General features: G+C 56.7%; 1 protein-coding gene across 1 annotated transcript in view; it reads right to left on the bottom strand.

Annotated features, from left to right (window-relative positions):
* Positions 1–6,549, bottom strand: part of LOC137331105 (mucin-4-like) — a 92,380-nt gene extending 85,831 nt beyond the window's left edge. The window contains exons 1-12 of the mRNA XM_067994709.1: positions 6,481–6,549; positions 5,887–6,368; positions 5,586–5,801; positions 5,343–5,531; positions 4,641–5,072; positions 3,808–4,451; positions 3,534–3,722; positions 2,755–3,047; positions 2,427–2,588; positions 1,999–2,237; positions 1,320–1,616; positions 112–482 (exon numbers count right to left, since the gene is read on the bottom strand). Coding sequence (XP_067850810.1) covers positions 112–482; positions 1,320–1,616; positions 1,999–2,237; positions 2,427–2,588; positions 2,755–3,047; positions 3,534–3,722; positions 3,808–4,451; positions 4,641–5,072; positions 5,343–5,531; positions 5,586–5,801; positions 5,887–6,368; positions 6,481–6,549 — 3,583 coding nt within the window. The remainder of the gene's footprint in view (positions 1–111; positions 483–1,319; positions 1,617–1,998; positions 2,238–2,426; positions 2,589–2,754; positions 3,048–3,533; positions 3,723–3,807; positions 4,452–4,640; positions 5,073–5,342; positions 5,532–5,585; positions 5,802–5,886; positions 6,369–6,480) is intronic.
* Between the last annotated feature and the right edge of the window lie 16,117 nt (positions 6,550–22,666).

Raw genomic sequence — 22,666 nt, forward strand, 5'->3', positions numbered from 1 at the left:
GCCCGGAGCAGTCGTGGGGATTCCTGCGGCCGGAGCAGTCGTGGGGATTCCTGCGGTCGGAGCAGTCGTGGGGATTCCCGCGGTTGGATTAGACGTGGGGATTCCAGCGGCCGGAGCAGTCGTGGGGATTCCCGCGGTCGGAGCAGTCTTTGGGATTCCTGCGGATGGAACAGTCGTGGGAATTCCTGCGGTCGGAGCAGTCGTGGGGATTCCTGCGGTCGGAGCAGTCGTGGGGAGTCCCGCGGTCGGAGCAGTCTTTGGGATTCCTGCGGATGGAACAGTCGTGGGGATTCCTGCGGCCGGAGCAGTCGTGGGGATTCCTGCGGATGGAACAGTCGTGGGGATTCCTGCGGTCGCAGCAGTCGTTGGGATTCCTACGGATGGAGCAGTCGTGGGGATTCCTGCGGTCGGAGCAGTCGTGGGGATTCCTGCGGCCGGAGCAGTCGTGGGGATTCCTGCGGTCGGAGCAGTCGTGGGGATTCCTGCGGTCGGATTAGACGTGGGGATTCCCGCGGTTGGATTAGACGTGGGGATTCCCGCGGTCGGAGCAGTCGTGGGGATTCCTGCGGTCGGAGCAGTCGTGGGGATTCCTGCGGTCGGAGCAGTCGTGGGGATTCCTGCGCCCGGAGCAGTCGTGGGGATTCCTGCGGCCGGAGCAGTCGTGGGGATTCCTGCGGTCGGAGCAGTCGTGGGGATTCCTGCGGTCGGAGCAGTCGTGGGGATTCCTGCGCCCGGAGCAGTCGTGGGGATTCCTGCGGCCGGAGCAGTCGTGGGGATTCCTGCGCCCGGAGCAGTCGTGGGGATTCCTGCGGTCGGAGCAGTCGTGGGGATTCCTGCGCCCGGAGCAGTCGTGGGGATTCCTGCGGTCGGAGCAGTCGTGGGGATTCCCGCGGTTGGATTAGACGTGGGGATTCCAGCGGCCGGAGCAGTCGTGGGGATTCCCGCGGTCGGAGCAGTCATTGGGATACCTGCGGTCGGAGCAGTCGTTGGGATTCCTGCGGATGGAACAGTCGTGGGGATTCCCGCGGTCGGAGCAGTCGTGGGGATTCCCGCGGTCGGAGCAGTCGTGGGGATTCCCGCGGTCGGAGCAGTCGTGGGGATTCCCGCGGTCGGAGCAGTCGTGGGGATTCCTGCGGTCGGAGCAGTCGTGGGGATTCCTGCGGTCGGAGCAGTCGTGGGGATTCCTGCGCCCGGAGCAGTCGTGGGGATTCCTGCGGTCGGAGCAGTCGTGGGGATTCCCGCGGTTGGATTAGACGTGGGGATTCCAGCGGCCGGAGCAGTCGTGGGGATTCCCGCGGTCGGAGCAGTCATTGGGATACCTGCGGTTGGAGCAGTCGTTGGGATTCCTGCGGATGGAACAGTCGTGGGGATTCCTGCGGTTGGAGCAGTCGTGGGGATTCCTGCGGTCGGAGCAGTCGTGGGGATTCCTGCGGTTGGAACAGTCGTAGGGATTCCTGCGGTCGGAGCAGTCGTGGGGATTCCAGCGGCCGGAGCAGTCGTGGGGATTCCAGCGGCCGGAACAGTCGTGGGGATTCCTGCGGTCGGATTCGACGTGGGGATTCCTGCGGCCGGAGCAGTCGTGGGGATTCCTGCGCCCGGAGCAGTCGTGGGGATTCCTGCGGTCGGAGCAGTTGTGGGGATTCCTGCGGTCGGAGCAGTCGTGGGGATTCCTGCGGTCGGAGCAGTCGTGGGGATTCCTGCGGTCGGAGCAGTCGTGGGGATTCCTGCCGTCGGAGCAGTCGTTGGGATTCCTGCGGATGGAACAGTCGTGGGGATTCCTGCGGTCGGAGCAGTCGTGGGGATTCCCGCGGTCTGAGCAGTCGTGGGGATTCCCGCGGTCGGAGCAGTCGTGGGGATTCCTGCGGCCGGAGCAGTCGTGGGGATTCCCGCGGCCGGAGCAGTCGTGGGGATTCCTGCGGTCGGAGCAGTCGTGGGGATTCCTGCGCCCGGAGCAGTCGTGGGGATTCCTGCGGTCGGAGCAGTCGTGGGGATTCCTGCCGTCGGAGCAGTCGTGGGGATTCCTGCGGCCGGAGCAGTCGTGGGGATTCCTGCGGATGGAACAGTCGTGGGAATTCCTGCGGTTGGAGCAGTCGTTGGGATTCCTGCCGTCGGAGCAGTCGTGGGGATTCCTGCGGATGGAACAGTCGTGGGGATTCCTGCGGTCGGAGCAGTCGTGGGGATTCCTGCCGTCGGAGTAGTCGTTGGGATTCCTGCCGTCGGAGCAGTCGTGGGGATTCCTGCGGATGGAACAGTCGTGGGGATTCCTGCGGTCGGAGCAGTCGTGGGGATTCCTGCGGATGGAACAGTCGTGGGGATTCCTGCCGTCGGAGCAGTCGTGGGGATTCCTGCGGATGGAACAGTCGTGGGGATTCCTGCGGTTGGATTAGACGTGGGGATTCCCACGGTCGGAGCAGTCATTGGGATACCTGCGGTCGGAGCAGTCGTGGGGATTCCCGCGGTCGGAGCAGTCGTGGGGTTTCCAGCGGTCGGAGCAGTCGTGGGGATTCCCGCGGTCGGATTAGACGTGGGGATTCCTGCGGCCGGAGCAGTCGTGGGGATTCCTGCGCCCGGAGCAGTCGTGGGGATTCCTGCGCCCGGAGCAGTCGTGGGGATTCCTGCGGTCGGAGCAGTTGTGGGGATTCCTGCGGTCGGAGCAGTCGTGGGGATTCCTGCCGTCGGAGCAGTCGTGGGGATTCGTGTGGTCGGAGCAGTCGTGGGGATTCCTGCGGTCGGAGCAGTCGTGGGGATTCCTGCCGTCGGAGCAGTCGTGGGGATTCCTGCCGTCGGAGCAGTCGTGGGGATTCTTGCGGCCGGAGCAGTCGTGGGGATTCCAGCGGCCGGAGCAGTCGTGGGGATTCCTGCGCCCGGAGCAGTCGTGGGGATTCCTGCGCCCGGAGCAGTCGTGGGGATACCCGCGGTCTGAGCAGTCGTGGGGATTCCCGCGGTCGGAGCAGTCGTGGGGATTCCTGCGGTCGGAGCAGTCGTGGGGATTCCCGCGGTCTGAGCAGTCTTGGGGATTCCCGCGGTCGGAGCAGTCGTGGGGATTCCTGCGGCCGGAGCAGTCGTGGGGATTCCCGCGGCCGGAGCAGTCGTGGGGATTCCTGCGGTCGGAGCAGTCGTGGGGATTCCTGCGCCCGGAGCAGTCGTGGGGATTCCTGCGCCCAGAGCAGTCGTGGGGATTCCTGCGCCCGGAGCAGTCGTGGGGATTCCTGCGGTCGGAGCAGTCGTGGGGATTCCTGCCGTCGGAGCAGTCGTGGGGATTCCTGCGGATGGAACAGTCGTGGGTATTCCTGCGGTCGGAGCAGTCGTGGGGATTCCTGCCGTCGGAGTAGTCGTTGGGATTCCTGCCGTCGGAGCAGTCGTGGGGATTCCTGCGGATGGAACAGTCGTGGGGATTCCTGCCGTTGGAGCAGTCGTGGGGATTCCTGCCGTCGGAGCAGTCGTGGGGATTCCTGCCGTCGGAGCAGTCGTGGGGATTCCTGCGGTTGGATTAGACGTGGGGATTCCCACGGTCGGAGCAGTCATTGGGATACCTGCGGTCGGAGCAGTCGTGGGGATTCCCGCGGTCGGAGCAGTCGTGGGGTTTCCAGCGGTCGGAGCAGTCGTGGGGATTCCCGCGGTCGGAGCAGTCGTGGGGATTCCCGCGGTCGGAACAGTCGCGGCGATTCCCGCGGATCGAACAGTCGTGGGGATTCCAGCGGTCGGAGCAGTCGTCGGGATTCCTGCGGTCGGAGCAGTCGTGGGGATTCCTGCGGTCGGAGCAGTCGTGGGGATTCCTGCGGTCGGAGCAGTCGTCGGGATTCCTGCGGTCGGAGCAGTCGTGGGGATTCCTGCGGTCGGAGCAGTCGTGGGGATTCCCGCGGATGGAACAGTCGTGGGGATTCCCGCGTTCGGAGCAGTCGTGGGGATTCCCGCGGTCGGAGCAGTCGCGGGGATTCCCGCGGTCGGAGCAGTCGCGGGGATTCCCGCGGTCGGAGCAGTCGCGGGGATTCCCGCGGTCGGAGCAGTCGCTGGGATTCCCGCGGTCGGAGCAGTCGTGGGGATTCCTGCGGATGGAACAGTCGTGCGGATTCCTGCGGTCGGAGCAGTCGTCGGGATTCCTGCGGTCGGAGCAGTCGTGGGGATTCCTGCGGTCGGAGCAGTCGTGGGGATTCCCGCGGATGGAACAGTCGTGGGGATTCCCGCGTTCGGAGCAGTCGTGGGGATTCCCGCGGTCGGAGCAGTCGCGGGGATTCCCGCGGTCGGAGCAGTCGCGGGGATTCCCGCGGTCGGAGCAGTCGCGGGGATTCCCGCGGTCGGAGCAGTCGCTGGGATTCCCGCGGTCGGAGCAGTCGTGGGGATTCCTGCGGATGGAACAGTCGTGCGGATTCCTGCGGTCGGAGCAGTCGTTGGGATTCCCGCGGTCGGAGCAGTCGTGGGGATTCCTGCCGTCGGAGCAGTCGTGGGGATTCCTGCCGTCGGAGCAGTCGTGGGGATTCCTGCGGTCGGAGCAGTCGTGGGGATTCCTGCCGTCGGAGCAGTCGTGGGGATTCCTGCGGTCGGAGCAGTCGTGGGGATTCCAGCGGCCGGAGCAGTCGTGGGGATTCCTGCGGTCGGATTAGACGTGGGGATTCCCACGGTCGGAGCAGTCATTGGGATACCTGCGGTCGGAGCAGTCGTGGGGATTCCCGCGGTCGGAGCAGTCGTGGGGTTTCCAGCGGTCGGAGCAGTCGTGGGGATTCCTGCGGATGGAACAGTCGTCGGGATTCCTGCGGTCGGAGCAGTCGTGGGGATTCCTGCGGTCGGAGCAGTCGTGGGGATTCCCGCGGATGGAACAGTCGTGGGGATTCCCGCGTTCGGAGCAGTCGTGGGGATTCCCGCGGTCGGAGCAGTCGCGGGGATTCCCGCGGTCGGAGCAGTCGCGGGGATTCCCGCGGTCGGAGCAGTCGCGGGGATTCCCGCGGTCGGAGCAGTCGCTGGGATTCCCGCGGTCGGAGCAGTCGTGGGGATTCCTGCGGATGGAACAGTCGTGCGGATTCCTGCGGTCGGAGCAGTCGTGGGGATTCCTGCGGTCGGAGCAGTCGTGGGGATTCCTGCGGTCGGAGCAGTCGTGGGGATTCCCGCGGATGGAACAGTCGTGGGGATTCCCGCGTTCGGAGCAGTCGTGGGGATTCCCGCGGTCGGAGCAGTCGTGGGGATTCCCGCGGTTGGATTAGACGTGGGGATTCCTGCGGTCGGAGCAGTCGTGGGGATTCCTGCGGTCGGAGCAGTCGTGGGGATTCCTGCGGTCGGAGCAGTCGTGGGGATTCCAGCGGCCGGAGCAGTCGTGGGGATTCCCGCGGTCGGAGCAGTCTTTGGGATACCTGCGGTTGGAGCAGTCGTTGGGATTCCTGCGGATGGAACAGTCGTGGGGATTCCTGCGGCCGGAGCAGTCGTGGGGATTCCTGCGGTCGGAGCAGTCGTGGGGATTCCTGCGGTCGGAGCAGTCGTGGGGATTCCTGCGGATGGAACAGTCGTAGGGATTCCTGCGGTCGGAGCAGTCGTGGGGATTCCTGCGGTTGGATTAGACGTGGGGATTCCCACGGTCGGAGCAGTCGTTGGGATACCTGCGGTCGGAGCAGTCGTGGGGATTCCCGCGGTCGGAGCAGTCGTGGGGTTTCCAGCGGTCGGAGCAGTCGTGGGGATTCCCGCGGTCGGAACAGTCGTGCGGATTCCCGCGGTCGGAGCAGTCGTGGGGATTCCCGCGGTCGGAACAGTCGCGGCGATTCCCGCGGATCGAACAGTCGTGGGGATTCCAGCGGTCGGAGCAGTCGTGGGGATTCCTGCGGATGGAACAGTCGTGGGGATTCCTGCGGTCGGAGCAGTCGTGGGGATTCCTGCGGTCGGAGCAGTCGTCGGGATTCCTGCGGTCGGAGCAGTCGTGGGGATTCCTGCGGTCGGAGCAGTCGTGGGGATTCCCGCGGATGGAACAGTCGTGGGGATTCCCGCGTTCGGAGCAGTCGTGGGGATTCCCGCGGTCGGAGCAGTCGCGGGGATTCCCGCGGTCGGAGCAGTCGCGGGGATTCCCGCGGTCGGAGCAGTCGCTGGGATTCCCGCGGTCGGAGCAGTCGTGGGGATTCCTGCGGATGGAACAGTCGTGCGGATTCCTGCGGTCGGAGCAGTCGTTGGGATTCCTGCCGTCGGAGCAGTCGTGGGGATTCCTGCCGTCGGAGCAGTCGTGGGGATTCCTGCCGTCGGAGCAGTCGTGGGGATTCCTGCCGTCGGAGCAGTCGTGGGGATTCCTGCGGTCGGAGCAGTCGTGGGGATTCCAGCGGCCGGAGCAGTCGTGAGGATTCCTGCGGTCGGATTAGACGTGGGGATTCCTGCGGTCGGAGCAGTCGTGGGGATTCCTGCGGATGGAACAGTCGTGGGGATTCCTGCCGTCGGAGCAGTCGTGGGGATTCCTGCGGATGGAACAGTCGTGGGGATTCCTGCCGTCGGAGCAGTCGTGGGGATTCCTGCCGTCGGAGCAGTCGTGGGGATTCCTGCCGTCGGAGCAGTCGTGGGGATTCCTGCGGTTGGAGCAGTCATTGGGATACCTGCGGTCGGAGCAGTCGTGGGGATTCCCGCGGTCGGAGCAGTCGTGGGGATTCCCGCGGTCGGAGCAGTCGTGGGGATTCCTGCGGATGGAACAGTCGTGCGGATTCCTGCGGTCGGAGCAGTCGTGGGGATTCCTGCCGTCGGAGCAGTCGTGGGGATTCCTGCCGTCGGAGCAGTCGTGGGGATTCCTGCCGTCGGAGCAGTCGTGGGGATTCCTGCGGATGGAACAGTCGTGGGTATTCCAGCGGTCGGAGCAGTCGTGGGGATTCCCGCGGTCGGAGCAGTCGTGGGGATTCCTGCGGATGGAACAGTCGTGCGGATTCCTGCGGTCGGAGCAGTCGTGGGGATTCCTGCGGATGGAACAGTCGTGCGGATTCCTGCGGTCGGAGCAGTCGTTGGGATTCCTGCCGTCGGAGCAGTCGTGGGGATTCCTGCGGATGGAACAGTCGTGGGGATTCCTGCCGTCGGAGCAGTCGTTGGGATTCCTGCCGTCGGAGCAGTCGTGGTGATTCCTGCGGTCGGAGCAGTCGTGGGGATTCCTGCGGATGGAACAGTCGTGGGGATTCCTGCGGATGGAACAGTCGTGGGGATTCCCGCGGTCGGAGCAGTCGTGGGGATTCCTGCGGATGGAGCAGTCGTGGGGATTCCTGCGGTCGGAGCAGTCGTGGGGATTCCTGTGGTCGGAGCAGTCGTGGGGATTCCTGCGGATGGAACAGTCGTGGGGATTCCTGCGGTCGGAGCAGTCGTGGGGATTCCCGCGGTCGGAGCAGTCGTGGGGATTCCTGCGGTCGGAGCAGTCGTGGGGATTCCCGCGGTCGGAGCAGTCGTGGGGATTCCTGCGGTCGGAGCAGTCGTGGGGATTCCTGCGGTTGTACTTGTTGTAGGGCCTACAGTTGTAGATGATGTAACTGTAAGAGCTGCTGCCCTATTTGCATTTGTTCCTGTGGTTTTCTCTGATGTTGCCATTGTAGTAGATGTAATTACAGTTGAGGTTGGTGCAGCGATAGAAGGTCCAGTGTTTATTTCTCGAGCAGCACTGGTAGATGTGCCTGTAGTGCTAACTGTCGATGTTGCATCTGCTGGTATAGTAGTAATAGAACTGGTGATATATGCACCTGTGGTACTACTTGTTGATATTGCAACTGCTGGTACTGAGGTAGAGGATTCAGTGGCGGAGGATTCAGTGGTGGAGATTTCACTGGTGGAGGTTTCAGTGGTGGAGGTTTCAGTGGTGGAGGTTTCACTGGTGGAGGTTTCAGTGGTGGAGGTTTCGCTGGCGGAGGTTTCAGTGGCGGAGGTTTCAGTGGCGGAGGTTTCAGTGGCGGAGGTTTCAGTGGTGGAGGTTTCAGTGGTGGAGGTTTCAGTGGTGGAGGTTTCAGTGGCGGAGGTTTCGCTGGCGGAGGTTTCAGTGGTGGAGGTTTCAGTGGTGGAGGTTTCAGTGGTGGAGGTTTCAGTGGTAGGTGCAACTGTGGTACTACCTGTTGAGGATACAAGTATTGATGTAGGATTAGATGTTTGATTGGTTGATGCACTTGAAGTACTTGATGTTGAAACGGTGACTGTGGGAAGGCCTGTAGAAGTTGTGTTAACACTTTTCATATTGGTTGTTGTGATTATTGGTATGAAAGTGCTGGAATGGTTTCTGGTACTCGGTAATGTTGTGGTCGACATGGTGTTTAATTCAGTTGTGTCTATGAAAAAACATCCAAAGTTACATTCATTTAATGTTCTTCAATATAAAACCTAAGACTAAATTAGATGTCTATTAACAGCACTAATTCCCACCTCAAAAGAATAAAATAAGCAACAATCAGCCTTTCAATATTCTCTTTTTCTGCTACATCAGCATTGAAGAGCTGCCAGGAGGTGCCATGGAAGGGGCCAGGACAGATTGCAAATGGGGAGGGAAAGCATTCAGAACAACCTACCATTCAATTTGCCTTTCAAGGGGATAAGCTAGTTATAGCTCCATAATTGCTGCTTTGCATTCTTCAACAACACAACAGCTTTCAGTCATATAATGACTTTAATATAATGAGACACCCAAAAACATTTCAAAATATAGGGCAAGAGTTAAGGGAAGTTAATGCCGTGGTCAAAGAGGTATATTTTGAGGAGGCTTTTGAAGCAAGAGAGGAAGGTACAAGCTGGAAATTAGAGCAGGAGGAGATTGCAGAGATAGGGGCTATGGAGGGATTTGTAGATGAGGATGAGGATTTAGACATCAAGATGCTGGGGGTGGGTACCAGTGGAGGTCCTAGAAGAAAGAGAAGACAGATGAGTGGAACTTAGTGCAGAAGAATGAGGGGAATGTTGGAGATTGATCCTGGAAGTGAAAAAGGCATGGCTGAGGATTTCAAAGGAGGTGGGGTGAAATAGGCACAGAGGTAAGTGATGCTTTAAAGCTGAAAGAAGGCTTTCCTGGTGATGGCTCGGGTGGGATTTGAAGTTCAGTTTAGGGCCAATCAGGATACTGGGATTATGCACCATCAGGCTCAGTCTCAGTGAGAAGCTTATTTAGAGTAGGGGATTACGGTGTGGAGTTACTTGGTAGCTTCAGTCTTGCCATTGTTGAACTGGAGAATGTTCTGATTCATCCATGACTTATTGTTGGGCAGACAGTGGAATGACACAATTACAGTTGTGGAGCCGAGGGTGGTGGCAGTAAGATAAAGCTGGCTGTCATCAATATACATATGGAAGCTGATCACATTCTTATAGATAATGTCCTTGAGTGATAGCATGTAGATGAGGAATAGAAGGAAGCCAAGGATGGAACCTTGCGGCAAGCTGGAGGTAAATGTGCAAGCATACTGTGAGACCCCCAGAACACTTCCCTGAGTGCTGGAATTTCCACGGTCGGCAGACAATTCCCACCCGTTCCGAGCAAGAAGTCAGCCAGCAGCCTGCTAATGAGGCTCCATGGTTAAAATTGCCATGACTTCATTCTGCTGCAGGCGGTAGGAATCTTACAGAAGCTGCAACCTGCTGGTAGTTAAAATCTCCCCCATAGAAACAATAGCGGTTAAAAGATATAAGGATAGAAATTATAGTCTGCAATGTTCTTGTGCTCACATCAAACTCCTGTTCCACTATTGCAAAGGAAGCATTAATTAATTTACTTTAAAATGGATAAATGCCTTTGTTAAAATAGCAGACAGAGAACTTTGGTACAGTCCTGCAAATGTTCATATAACATTGCCAACAATAATTTCGAGCACATATAGAGCAGAGGAAGGAATCTTGAGAAACATGGGTGAATCAGATAGAGGAACCTCAGGAAACAGAGCAGGTTGCATGGAATAGGCATGAGAGAAGGCAAATGATATGTACCGCTGAGAACACATTTGGTAGATTTTCAACTGCTGATATTGAAACCGCACGATTTTCATTTCCAGTTTTACGCCCGGGTGACAAGTTGAAAATCTACCCCATTACGTCGAAACCATTTGTTGTAAATATACTTCTTGATTAAAAAGTGATGAAACTAGTGATTTTATTTAGAGCAGAAAGAACGCGAGAAACTGCTGTTACAAGATCAATTCTTCCAGGGGCACAGTCTTATATATAAATATATTCCTCACCTGAACAGTCGGCTCCTTCATATCCCCTTAGACATATACAGTTGAAAGAGCCCTCAGTATTAATACAGATGGAATTATCCCCTGAACAGACATTATTGTCAAGACATTCATCCACATCTGATAGAATAAGTAGAAAAACAATGAAAAGTAGTATAGTATATTTGTTTATCCAGTGTTAAATTATAAGAAAACATATCGTTGACAACTGAAATCTCCCACTAAAATGTGAAAAATTGACAGAAAAAGAGATTGCAGTGGAGTTAAAGATAAATTTCTTAATTGAGCTCATCAATATTACGGTAATGTAGAATTGAAAACTAAAAACTAAGTGTGGAAGATAGAGTTTTTATGCTTGCCTAAATAACAATCAGTGCACCAAAGCAATTTGTTTTATGTGAAGTGCTTTGAGACATTTGAGAGACATGATAAGATGTAAATCTTTCTTTCAGATGGAGAGATTGATCAGTATGACAAACTTGAACATCGTCTCTGGAACCTGGTTTGACTGAGCTCAGGATAGAAGGATAAAAGCCTCCTGGTTAAAAGAGACTTGAGTGAAAAGTACAATGGGAATGGTTTGTGCATCCGATGGACAGAATGGGCACAATTATATGCTGTTGGTAATGGTGTGAAAAAATGTTGTTAGAATCATAGAATCATAGAAGTTTACAACATGGAAACAGGCCCTTCGGCCCAACATGTCCATGTCGCCCAGTTTATACCACTAAGCTAGTCCCAATTGCCTGCACTTGGCCCATATCCCTCTATACCCATCTTACCCATGTAACTGTCCAAATGCTTTTTAAAAGACAAAATTGTACCCGCCTCTACTACTGCCTCTGGCAGCTCGTTACAGACACTCACCACCCTTTGAGTGAAACACAGTTCAGATGCATTTTGTTTTAATGTTATATTTGTAGCTGAATGTGTACACATTCAAATGTGCTTTAGTGTTTGCTTATTAAACAGTGAAATAAAAAAATATATCATACCAATGCAGAACCTGTATGGCTCCCCTTCATATCCAGACTTGCACGCACATGAATAGTCTCCTATTAAATTGAGACAGTCTGCATTTTGGGGACATGTAGAACTACTATTGCATTCATCAATGTCTGAAAGAAAAGGATTAAAACAGTGACTATCACAGTGTTTAATTTTATAGCCTCCTGTTCCTCTCAAATATCCATTATCGGATAAAAGTCCCATTTTTGCCTATGGTGTTTTCACATGTAGAATTTATAAGACATTCCTTTCAATTTTAATCGAATACAATACTTTCTTCAACAGTTATATTAGGAGAGTAAGCTGGTACAGTGCATTTATCTACAAATAGTTACACTGTGGAGAAGAAAGTTGTAGCTTTGGAAGTGTGATTTCCCCATATGGCAAAACCCTGGGGCCCGATTTTACGAGGCCTGCGGGGTTCCGGCGGGTTGGGTTTCGGGAGCGTGGTCAACACGCTCGGTGAAATTAGTGGGTTGCCCGCGCGATCGTAGCAGGCAATCCACTAATTGGAGCCACTTACCTGCTCTTCCGGGCTCCGCGCTGCTGGTCTGCGCGTTGGGCGGGCTGCGCATGCGCAGTACGAACTGTCAGCTGGAGGCGCTCGTTTTAAAGGGGCAGTCCTCCACTGACAGATGCTGCAACCAATAGAACACATTACAGCATGGAGCAGCCCAGGGGGAAGGCTGCTCCCAGTTTAATGATGCCTCACCCCAGGTATCATCAGATGGGGTGAGGAGGAGGGCGAAGACAGAGATCTTCCACCCGGCGGGCGGGAGAAAGTGGCCTGCCTCTGCCACCAAGAAGGCCTGGCTCGAGGTGGCAGAGGAGGTCACCTGCACCACCAACATATCGCCCACCTGCATACAGTGCAGGAGGCGCTCCAATGACCGCAGTAGGTCAGCCACAGTGAGAACAAGTAGTCTTTCCCCGACACTCCGTCTGCCACAACACTGCCCCCACCCCACATCTCCTTCGGCACCGCCAACACCACTCTGTCACATCACCCCTCATACCCACTCAAACCCCATCCTCATCTTACCTGCACCTACTCACCTCGCGAGTACTCACCCCGTCACTAACATGCAACCCAATCCTCATATAATCTCATGGCTCTATCCCATACTCACCCTCTCGTGCATCTCCCTCACGGCCAGCCTCACTCAACCTGCCACCACCTGTGCTGCAGCCACAGGGCATGCATCACATATGTGCAGTAGGCAGTGTAAGGCAAACGTGTCGTGAGCATGAAGGGGATGCACAAGGGTGTTTGAGGGTTTGTCATGGGTGTTACCTATATTGAATTTCAGAACAACTCACATCACACATTATATTGGCACCACCACTGCCATGTCTCCGCGAATCCTGTCTGTTTTGTGCAATAATGCCCGCTCCTGGGTATCACTATGAGGACCCACCACTGATGCCACCCATTGTGTTACTGCAGAGTAGGGGCAGGTGTATTTGCAGGGCTCTTCCGCGCAGACGACTGAGCGACATCGGCGGTGTACCCGGTGGCACCCTGGAAGGATGCGGGGGAGAAGATGTGGAGGGCAGTGGTGACTTTGGCAGCGACAAGTAAGCAGATGATGCTGGGGCCAGCCAGGAGCAGCTCGGCATGAAAGAGGCTGCAGATGTCCACGACTACATGTCGAGTGAATCTGCGCCTCCGTGTGCACTGCTGCTCGGAGAGGTCCTGGGAGCTGCGCCTCGGTCTGTGGACCCTATGGCGAGGGTAGTGCCCTCTGCGACGCATCTCTCTCTGCGGTAGCCCTCCCTCCTGCTGCACAGGTGGATGTGGCACAGCACTGTGTTGTGGAGCTCCACGTGTCAGAGGTGGACGGCGTGGATGGCGAGGCTGGTGATGCTGTTCACCCTCCGAGGGGGTCATGACTGCAGCTGCGACGGCCCCCATCCGCAATATGTACATCTGAGGGGGTCCGCAAGGTAGGCACATGTCTCCGGACCCCGGGGTGAGTGTGCAGGTTGGTGACTTTGACCGTCAGGAGGGGGGTGGTGGAGGCCAAACTTTGTCCCAAGTGACAGAGTGGCCTCCTGCAATGGGTGAGGGTCTCCCCCCCACACCTGTCAAATGGACCTTTGCAGCTGCCACAGGCTGACGGCTGCAACACGTCCAGTTCAACTAGGACTGTTTCCCCCAGTGTGTGAAACAGTCCCATGTTTCTCCAAAATCACACACAGTCCCTGAATCAGGTCAGTTAATGACCTGAACAAGCAAAATAAATACACTCAAGTGGCATCCCGCTGGCTTTAATTGCCTGTGGGATTCCCACCAGCGGGGGCTGCGCACGCACCCCCGCACGTCATCGGGGAACCCGGAAGTGGGCGGGATCGTGCCGCGATCCGGTCACGTGCCTGGATATCGGGATTTTCGGGGCCCCCCCGCTGGAAACGCACAGGAAAACCGCCGATAAAATCGAGCCCCTGATTTCAACTATGGGGTAAGAGGTTCTCTGTTCATTAACTGTAACAAAATCATAAATGCAAGCAAAGGAATGCCTGCGATTTTGTTACAAAAAACAAGCAGAGGAAAGGATAATATTTTCTCTCCGGGTGTCTGCTGGGTGCCTGACAGGCACAATGGGCTCGAATTTAGCAGGCCTGCGGGTTCCCAGCGGGTGGTCCTCCGGGAGAGTGGAAAACGCGGACGGGTAATTGCGTGCGTCCCCCACGCGATCGCGGGATAATTGGACCCATTAAGCCCTGCTTCCGGGTTCTGCGCTCCCCAGCTGCGTGCCGGCCGGCTGCGCATGCGCAGTACCGTCGACGCGATGTAGGAGCTCCACTTAAAGGGGCAGTCTCCCAAAGCCCCTCCTGCTGCAAGCAAGAGGTCTGGGAGAATGGCTCAACAAAGGGGAAAGGCTGCGCCCCGTTTTTCAGATCTGGCACTGCAGCTGATACTGGAGGGCGTGAGGAGGAGGAGGGAAACACTCTTCCCAGAAGATGGGCGCAAGTTCCCTGCCGCCGCGACCAGGAAGGCATGGGCAGAGGTGGCGGCGGAGGTGAGCAGCAGGGGCAACACCCCAAGGACTTGGGAGCAGTGCCGCAAGCGCTTCAATGACCTGACTAGGTCTGGCAAGGTGAGTACACCAACGCACCCTCCCACATCCCGTCCCCACCATCACGCCAAGCAGATCACAACCCCCTCCTGCACAGCCACCACTGCGCTCCATCAGCAATCCTCACAGCCACTCATTCACCATCCTCGCCGTGCACGCAAGTACCCACCGTCCCTGACCCCACCCGAACACTACCACACACCCCAATCCCCATGCAATGGGATGGGCACGTGGCCCACGCTTCCTCCCATCCGTTCCGCGCCACGCTCAACCCAACCACACCGATCCTCGATGCGTCTCACGATGCAAGACGCACCCACTCACACATCTGTGTTTTGCCTTCACAGGAGAAGAGAAGCAAGAACAATAGGGAAAGGGCACGCACCGGAGGTGGGCCGCCGCAAGTGGTGGAGCTCACCGACGCAGAGGTGGAGGCGCTCGACCTCGCCCGCACGCGACATTGCCTGTCGGTGGCCGATGGCGAGTGTGTCGCTGCCGAAACGGCCGGTAAGGGAAAGCTGACACTCAACACCCATGATCGCGAGTTACCGTCTCATCACCTGCCATCAGGCGCACTGTCAAGTTGGTCCACATGCCTCAAAGTGCCCTCTGTTCTCTTGCAGGTCCGTCTTTGGGTCAAGCGAGCGTGGAGGGCGATTCCTCAGAGGACATGGTGGTCTCTGAGGGTGCATCGTCACATCAGAGCCAACCATCCACCAGCGCAGAGACACGCACCTCGGTGGGTCCCCCCTCGCCAACTAGTTGGGGTAGCACTTGGTGAGTCACTGCGCACGAGTGAGCATGAGCAGACCCTGGTGGCAGGGGCAGCCGCGGAGGGTCCGCGACGGAGGGAGCACTCATCTCCAGGCTCTGCTCAGCCGGACCCAGATGCTGAACCCAGGGGGCCACCAGTGAAAAGGAGAGTCGTCGAGGGCCACCAGCTAATTGCTGAGGTACTGGCAGAGGTGCCGCGTGCATTGTCCACAATAGCGCAGGCGATGGAGGAGTCCACCTCCTGCATGTGGGCATTGGTGGCGCAGGCACAGGAGGGTACCGGCGACACAGTGTCGCGGGTAGGTGCGGGACTGTCTGCGGTGGAGGACAGGCTGGCCTCCCTCGAGCGTCACGCAAAGCTCCACTTCGAGTCCTTGCAGGCACTGACAACGTCTGTACGGATTAAGGGTGAGCAACATTCCGCCGCCATCAACAGGCTGAGGGATACATTAGGGGTGGCCTTGCAAGGCCTCACACATGCCATCCAAACTGCCGTCCAGCAGGGTGGAAGGGGTGATGTGGGCCGAGGCCAAGAGAGGGATGATGGTGACCGGGGACATGGAAGCGGGGACGCCTCTCAAGGCGTCCCCACGTCCCACCCGTCGCCCACCTCTCAACCAGTACCCGCAATGGTGCCTCCTCTCCAGGTGGCCGAGTCTGCCCCTGCCCCGGTGCAGGAGGAGCAGTCTGTGGAGGTGCCCTCACGGGCACCGAAACCCAGGGGCCGTCCGCCAAAAGCATCTACCCGGTCAAGGCAAGAAGACGAGCAACCTGCCACTACCTCTGCTGGAGCCACAGGGGTAGCACCACGTAGGGGTTCCCGGAGAAGAATTGCAAAGGCCTTATAATCACAAAGGGAATACACCAGGGTGTTTATTATTTTGTACTTTGTTTCTTATATAATGTCACATTCCAGATATTAAATAGTCTATTCTCACCACTCCTGCCACCTCTCGTCCATTCTTCCGCGGCCTGTGCAATAGGTGCGTTCCGTGGAGGCCATCATGACGGCGAACACCTGCTGCCACCCATTGGGCACACTGCTGTGGGTGCAGGATTACTGGCAGCACTCTTCAGTGGAGGGGGCTGGTATGGCCGCTCGCATGTGCAGGTGAGGAGATGCGAGCGCCTCGCAGTGTCTGACTCTAGGAGAACCGTTGACGTATGAGTGCGTCCCTGGCCCGGCGACCATCCCGGTGAGTCGCGGCTCAGCGCATGGGTCGTCCAACATCCTCGGGCGCGTCCTCCTCCTCCGCCTCCTCCTCCTCCGCCTCCTCCTCCTCCTCCTCCTCCTCCTCGCCCTCGCCTTCCTCAATGTGGGTGGCGGGTGTGGATGGGGCCTCCTCCAGCGGCACCCCTCTCTGTTGGGCCATGTTGTGCAGGGCACAGCAGACAACTATGATTCGTCCCACTCTGAATGGTGTGTATTGGAGCGCTCCCCCAGAACGATCAAGGCACCTGAAGCGCATCTTGAGAAGCCCTATGGTCTGCTCAATTGTAGACCTGGTAGCAGTGTGGCTGTCATTGTACCGACGCTCCCGCTCGGTGATGGGGTTCCTCAGAGGTGTCATGAGCCACGTGTGGAGGGGATACCCCTTGTCGCCGAGGAGCCAGCCGTTGCCGGCGTTGGGTGCCTGCAGGATGGGCGGGACGGCGGACTCCCTGAGGACGAAGGCATCGTGGCAGCTGCCGGGGTATCTGGCGCACACGTGTAGGAATCTCTGGCGGTGGTCACAGATGAGCTGGGCGTTCATGGAGTGATACCCCTTCCTGTTGATGAACAGCCCTGGCTCATGCGGAGGTGCCCGTATTGCGATGTGGGTGCAGTCGATTACACCCTGCACCCGTGGGAAGCCGGCCATGGCATGGAATCCAACCGCCCTCTCCATCTGGCTGCGCTCGTCCATGGCGAAGTTGATGTAGTGGGAGGCCCTGCGGAACAACCCATCGGTGACCTGCCTTATGCACTTGTGTGCAGAGGACTGACAGACCCCGGTGATGTCCCCGGTGGCACCCTGGAAAGAACCGGATGCGAAGAAGTTGAGGGCAGTGGTGACTTTGACGGCGACAGGTAAGAAGATGCTGCTTGGTCCATCAGGGAGCAGCTCGTCGTTAAGGAGGCTGCAGATGTCGGCGACTACCTGGCGATTGACTCTGAGCCTCCGTATGCACTGCTCCTCGGAGAGGTCCATGAAGCTGAGCCTCGGTCTGTACACCCTGTGCGGAGGGTAGTGCCTCCTGCGACGCATCTCTCTCTGTGGTTGCCCTCCCTCCTGCTGTGCAGGTGTGTGTGCCGCAGCACCGTGTTGGGGGGCGCCACCTCTCCGAGGCGGACGGCGTGGACTGCGAGGCTGCTGGGGCTGGTCATCCTGTTCGTCCTCCGACGATGTCAACGCACCACCCATCTGGCAGGTGTTGGTGTGAGGGGTTGTGCAGGGTAGGTGGGTGGGTCCTCGGACTGGGGCTGCGGTTTCGTGTCGGTCTGTCCTCTGGCTTGGCGGGGGTTGGTGGAGGGCAGGGGTTGCCCTATGTGACGCGGTGGCCTCCTGCGTGGGTGAGGGCTGTCCCCCGTGGAGCGCACCTTGGCACCTGCCACAGGCTGCTGGCTGCAACACGCCTGGTTTGAAGGGTACTGTTTCCCCCAGTGTGGGAAACTGACTGCGTTGAACCTAAAATCCCACACTTCCTCTTTTGACAGCTGCTTCAGCTCATTAACTGACCACAACGAGCAAGTTAAGTGCTCTCAAGTGGAACCCCGCTGGCTTTAATTGCCTGCGGGATTCCCACCAGCGGGGCTTTCGCGCGCAGCCCCGCACGTCAGCGCGGTACCCGGAAGTGGCCGGGATTTCGTCCGAATCCGGTCACGTGATCGGAGATCGGGATTTTCGGGGCCCCCCCGCTGGAAACCCGCAGGTAACCCGACCCTAAAATCGAGCCCAATGTATCTGAAGTGCAATTTTCCTGTCCTTGGCTGTTTGCTGAAATGGGGAAAGGGAATATCCCAGCATTGTGAGTGCCAGTGATGGGATAAGGCAGGATTCATTAATGCTAATGTTATGACAATCTCTGTCTTGTATGAACATGAGAGAGGGATCATGGCAATGAAAAGAAAGGTAGCAAGAGGCATGAGGTGAATAGGGGTGGATTTGAAATTGGGTTAACAGGTGCAAAAGGGCTTTTGACGGAGACAGAGAAATGACACTGGTATTGTGAAGGGAGGATTTGAAACGTATGGAGAAAAGCAAAAATGTCAGAGAGAGGAAGAGCACTTCAAAGACATGAATGAAGGAGAGGAGACCTGAAAGACAAGAAGGGGGTGGAGACAGTTCTTAGAGACATCAGGTGGCAGGAGGGAGAATTTCATCCACATGGAGAGGGTGAGAACATTTTCAGAGACAAGGGGCTCAATTTTAAACTTAAATTGTGGGTGTGTGGGGGTCGGGAGGGCTGCGAAAATTGCAAAAATGCAGAGCGGGTTCGGAAGCCGGCTCCAACCTGCTGACTTCCGAGTTCCCCACAGACGCACCTGTGTACGCACGGGCATCCCGAATCCGGAAGTCCCGCTGGCAATTAAAACCGGCAGGATGATAGTTAAAGAACCAAATGTACCTCATTGAGGTACTTAAGGCACTTTACTTGTGACATATTAGGTAATTAGAACGATTTTTAACTTACCTGGGCGTGAAACCAGGTGTGAAATGCCGGATCAGGCAAAAATAAACAAAATAAAATTAAATAAAAAACCACTGCACAAAGTTAAAACACAAAATCAACCTCCTTTTCCACCCTGCTCCGATGTCTCCCTCTCCGGTGTCCCTCTCAGCCCCCCGATGTCTCCCTCTCCGATCTCCCCCACTTCCCCCCCCCGATGCTCCCCTGATCTCCACCTCTTCCACCCCCAGAGCCCCCCCGATCACCCCCTCTTCCCCTCGATGTCCCCCTGATCTTCCCCTCTCCCCCCACACATCCCTCCTATCTTCCCCTCTCCCCCCCGATCTTCCCCTCTACCCCCCGCCGATCTTCCCCTCTCCCCCCCCGTCTTCCTTTCTACACCCCCACCCCCGATCTTCCCCTCTCCCCCCACCCCGATCTTCCGTTCCTGCCCCGGATGACGTCTCTCTCTCTTTCTCTCCCCTCCACCTTGGCGTTGCAGCTCCTGTTGGCAGTCAGCCTGTCAATCAGGGGCTGCCGGGCACGAAACCCAGAAAGAACTTTAATCACTATCAATTACATTGCGATCGTGTCGGAAACAGTAAGTTTTTTATATTCGGGTTTGCCAGGCGCACCTTCACCCCCACCCCCCACTGCCAACCCACCACCATTTCAAAATGAGCTCAAGGAGAGTGGAGCAGAGAGGAAGCCTGTGGACATCGAGTTTTTAGGAGACATGAAAAGGAAAGGAGGGGGAAACCTTGGAGATTCACAAATGGGGAGTGGGAGGGGGGAAATTGGAGATATGCAGAACACTTGGGGATCTCAGAAACATTTTGCAGGGATATTGGGCTTCATTTTAGCCCCCGCTATCGGGTGCGTTCCTGGCGGGGGTCTCCGAAAATCGGGGAATCCTGGAGTGGGTCCGGAGCCTGGCTCCAACCCGCCCACTTCCGGGTTCCCCACAGACGCGCCGACGTGTGCGCGCAGCCCCCGCATGTGCGACTCCCGCAGGCAATTCAAGCCAGCTGGGTGCCACTTGACAATATTTACCTTGCTATTTCAGGTCATTAACAGACCTGATTAAGGGATTATGTGAGGAGGGGTGGGATTTTACACACAACTGGGACTGTTTCCCACACTGGGGGAAGCACTCTCAGTTGAAATGGACGTGTTGCAGCTGTCAGCCTGTGGCAGCTGCAAAGGTCCATTTGACAGGTGGCGGAGTGGGGGGGGAGACCCTCACTCATTGCAGGAGGCCACTCTGTCACTTGGGACAAAGTTTGGCCTCCACCACCCTCCTCCTGGCAAGAAATTTCACCAACGTCCACACTTACCCCGGGGTCCAGAGACATGTACCTACCTTGCGGACCCCCTCAGATGTACATCTGCTGGATGGGGGCCGCCGTAGCTGCAGTCATGACCGCCTCGTAGGGCAAACAGCATCACCAGCCTCGCCAGCCACGCCGTCCACCTCTGACACGTGGAGCTCCACAACACAGTGCTGTGACACATCCACCTGCACAGCAGGAGGGAGGGCAACCGCAGAGAGAGACGCGTCGCAGAGGGCACTACCCTCGCCACAGGGTCCACAGACTGAGGCTCAGCTTCCTGGACCTCTCTGAGCAGCAGTGTACACGGAGGCTCAGAGTCACTCGGCATGTAGTCGTGGACATCTGCAGCCTCCTTCATGCTGAGCTGCTCCTGGCAGGCCCGTGCACCATCTTCTTACCTGTCGCTGTCAAAGCCACCACTGCCCTCAACAACTTCTCCTCCGCATCCTTCCAGGGTGCCACCGGGGACATCGCTGACGTCTCTCAGTCGTCTGCACAAAAGAGCCCTGCAAATACACCTACACCCACTCTGCAGTGACACAATGGGTGGTATCAGGTGTGGGTCTTCATCGTGATCCTCAGGAAAGGGCATTATTGCACAAACCAGACAAGATTCGCAAAGACGTGGCAGTAGTGGTGCCAATATAATATGTGATGTGAGTTGGTCAGAAATTCAATATAAGTAAAAACCATGACAAACCCTCAAACACCCTTGTGCATCCTCTTCATGCTTTACGCTGCCTACTGCACATATGTGATGCATGCCCTGTGGCAGCAGCACAGGTAGTGGCAGGTTGAGTGAGGCTGACTGTGAAAGAGATGCACGAGAGCATGAGTATGAGATGGAGCCATGAGATTGTATGAGGATTGGGTTGAGTGGTAGTGGCGGGATGAGTACTGGCGAGGTGAGTAAGTGCAGGTAAGATGAGGATGAGCTTTGAGTGGGTATGAGGGGTGATGTGACAGAGTAGTGTTGGCAGTGCAGAAGGAGATGTGGGGTGGGGGCAGTGATGTGGCAGATGGAGTGTTGGGGAATGAGTAAGTGTACTCACTTTGGCTGACCTACTTAGGTCATTGGAGCGCCTCCTGCACTGTATGCAGGTGGGCGATATGTTGGTGGTGCAGGTGACCTCCTCTGCCACCTCGAGCCAGGCCTTCCTGGTGGCAGAGGCAGGCCGCTTCCTCCCGCCCGCCGGGGGGAATATCTCTGTCCTCCCCCTCCTCCTCACCCCATCTAATGATACCTGGAGTGAGGCATCATTAAACTGGGAGCAGCCTTCCCCCGGGCTGCTCCATGCTGTAATTTTTGCTGTTTGTTGCAGCATCTGTCAGTGGAGGACCGCCCCTTTAAATAGAGCTCCTCCAGCTGACAGACCTTACTGCGCATGTGAAGTCCGCCCGACGCGCAGTTCAGCAGTGGGGAACCCGGAAGACCAGGTAAATGGATCCAATTAGGCTGCGATCGTGCGTGGGGCAGACTGATTTCGCTGGGCACGTTACTCACGTGCCCAATATCCCTCCGCCGCGAGCGCACAGCCCTGGTAACATCGAGCCCATTGACTCCATGGAGAATGAAGGAGGGGAAAACCTCATGGACCCAGAATAAGTGGGAAAATCTCTGTGACATGGGGCCGATTTTAATGGAGACCAGGAGTCTAAGTAGTTAAAAATTGACTGGGTGACTTACCCACCGATATCTCGCCTGGATCCCGCCGTCTTCAACTTGAACCTACTTTTCTGAGCAGGCGGCAAAAGCACCCGCCTGAAGCAGGCAGGTTCCTTTTTAAAAATGCAGATCAGAGTCCAATTACATCATCGGGCCCTGACCGTAATTTTAACTCTGACCTGAGCGGGGTAGCCGCTGTGGCTTTCCCGTCAGCTAAAGTCAAGACAGGAGAGGATCGGAAGTATAAGTGGCCGTTCAAGGTAAGCAGTTCTCCTGGCCCCATAAAGAAAGTTTCTGGCCTCCCTTGCCCCGGACTCCTCCTCCTTCCATACTGTGAGACCCCCAGAACACTTCCCTGAGTGCTGGAATTTCCACGGTCGGCAGACAATTCCCACCCGTTCCGAGCAAGAAGTCAGCCAGCAGCCTGCTAATGAGGCTCCATGGTTAAAATTGCCATGACTTCATTCTGCTGCAGGCGGTAGGAATCTTACAGAAGCTGCAACCTGCTGGTAGTTAAAATCTCCCCCATAGAAACAATAGCGGTTAAAAGATATAAGGATAGAAATTATAGTCTGCAATGTTCTTGTGCTCACATCAAACTCCTGTTCCACTATTGCAAAGGAAGCATTAATTAATTTACTTTAAATGGATAAATGCCTTTGTTAAAATAGCAGACAGAGAACTTTGGTACAGTCCTGCAAATGTTCATATAACATTGCCAACAATAATTTTGAGCACATATAGAGCAGAGGAAGGAATCTTGAGAAACATGGGTGAATCAGATAGAGGAACCTCAGGAAACAGAGCAGGTTGCATGGAATAGGCATGAGAGAAGGCAAATGATATGTACCGCTGAGAACACATTTGGTAGATTTTCAACTGCTGTTATTGAAACTGCACGATTTTCATTTCCAGTTTTACGCCCGGGTGACAAGTTGAAAATCTACCCCATTACGTCGAAACCATTTGTTGTAAATATACTTTTTGATTAAAAAGTGACGAAACTAGTGATTT

Source organism: Heptranchias perlo, chromosome 13 (assembly GCF_035084215.1).
Source record: "Heptranchias perlo isolate sHepPer1 chromosome 13, sHepPer1.hap1, whole genome shotgun sequence".
Lineage (NCBI taxonomy): Eukaryota > Metazoa > Chordata > Chondrichthyes > Hexanchiformes > Hexanchidae > Heptranchias > Heptranchias perlo.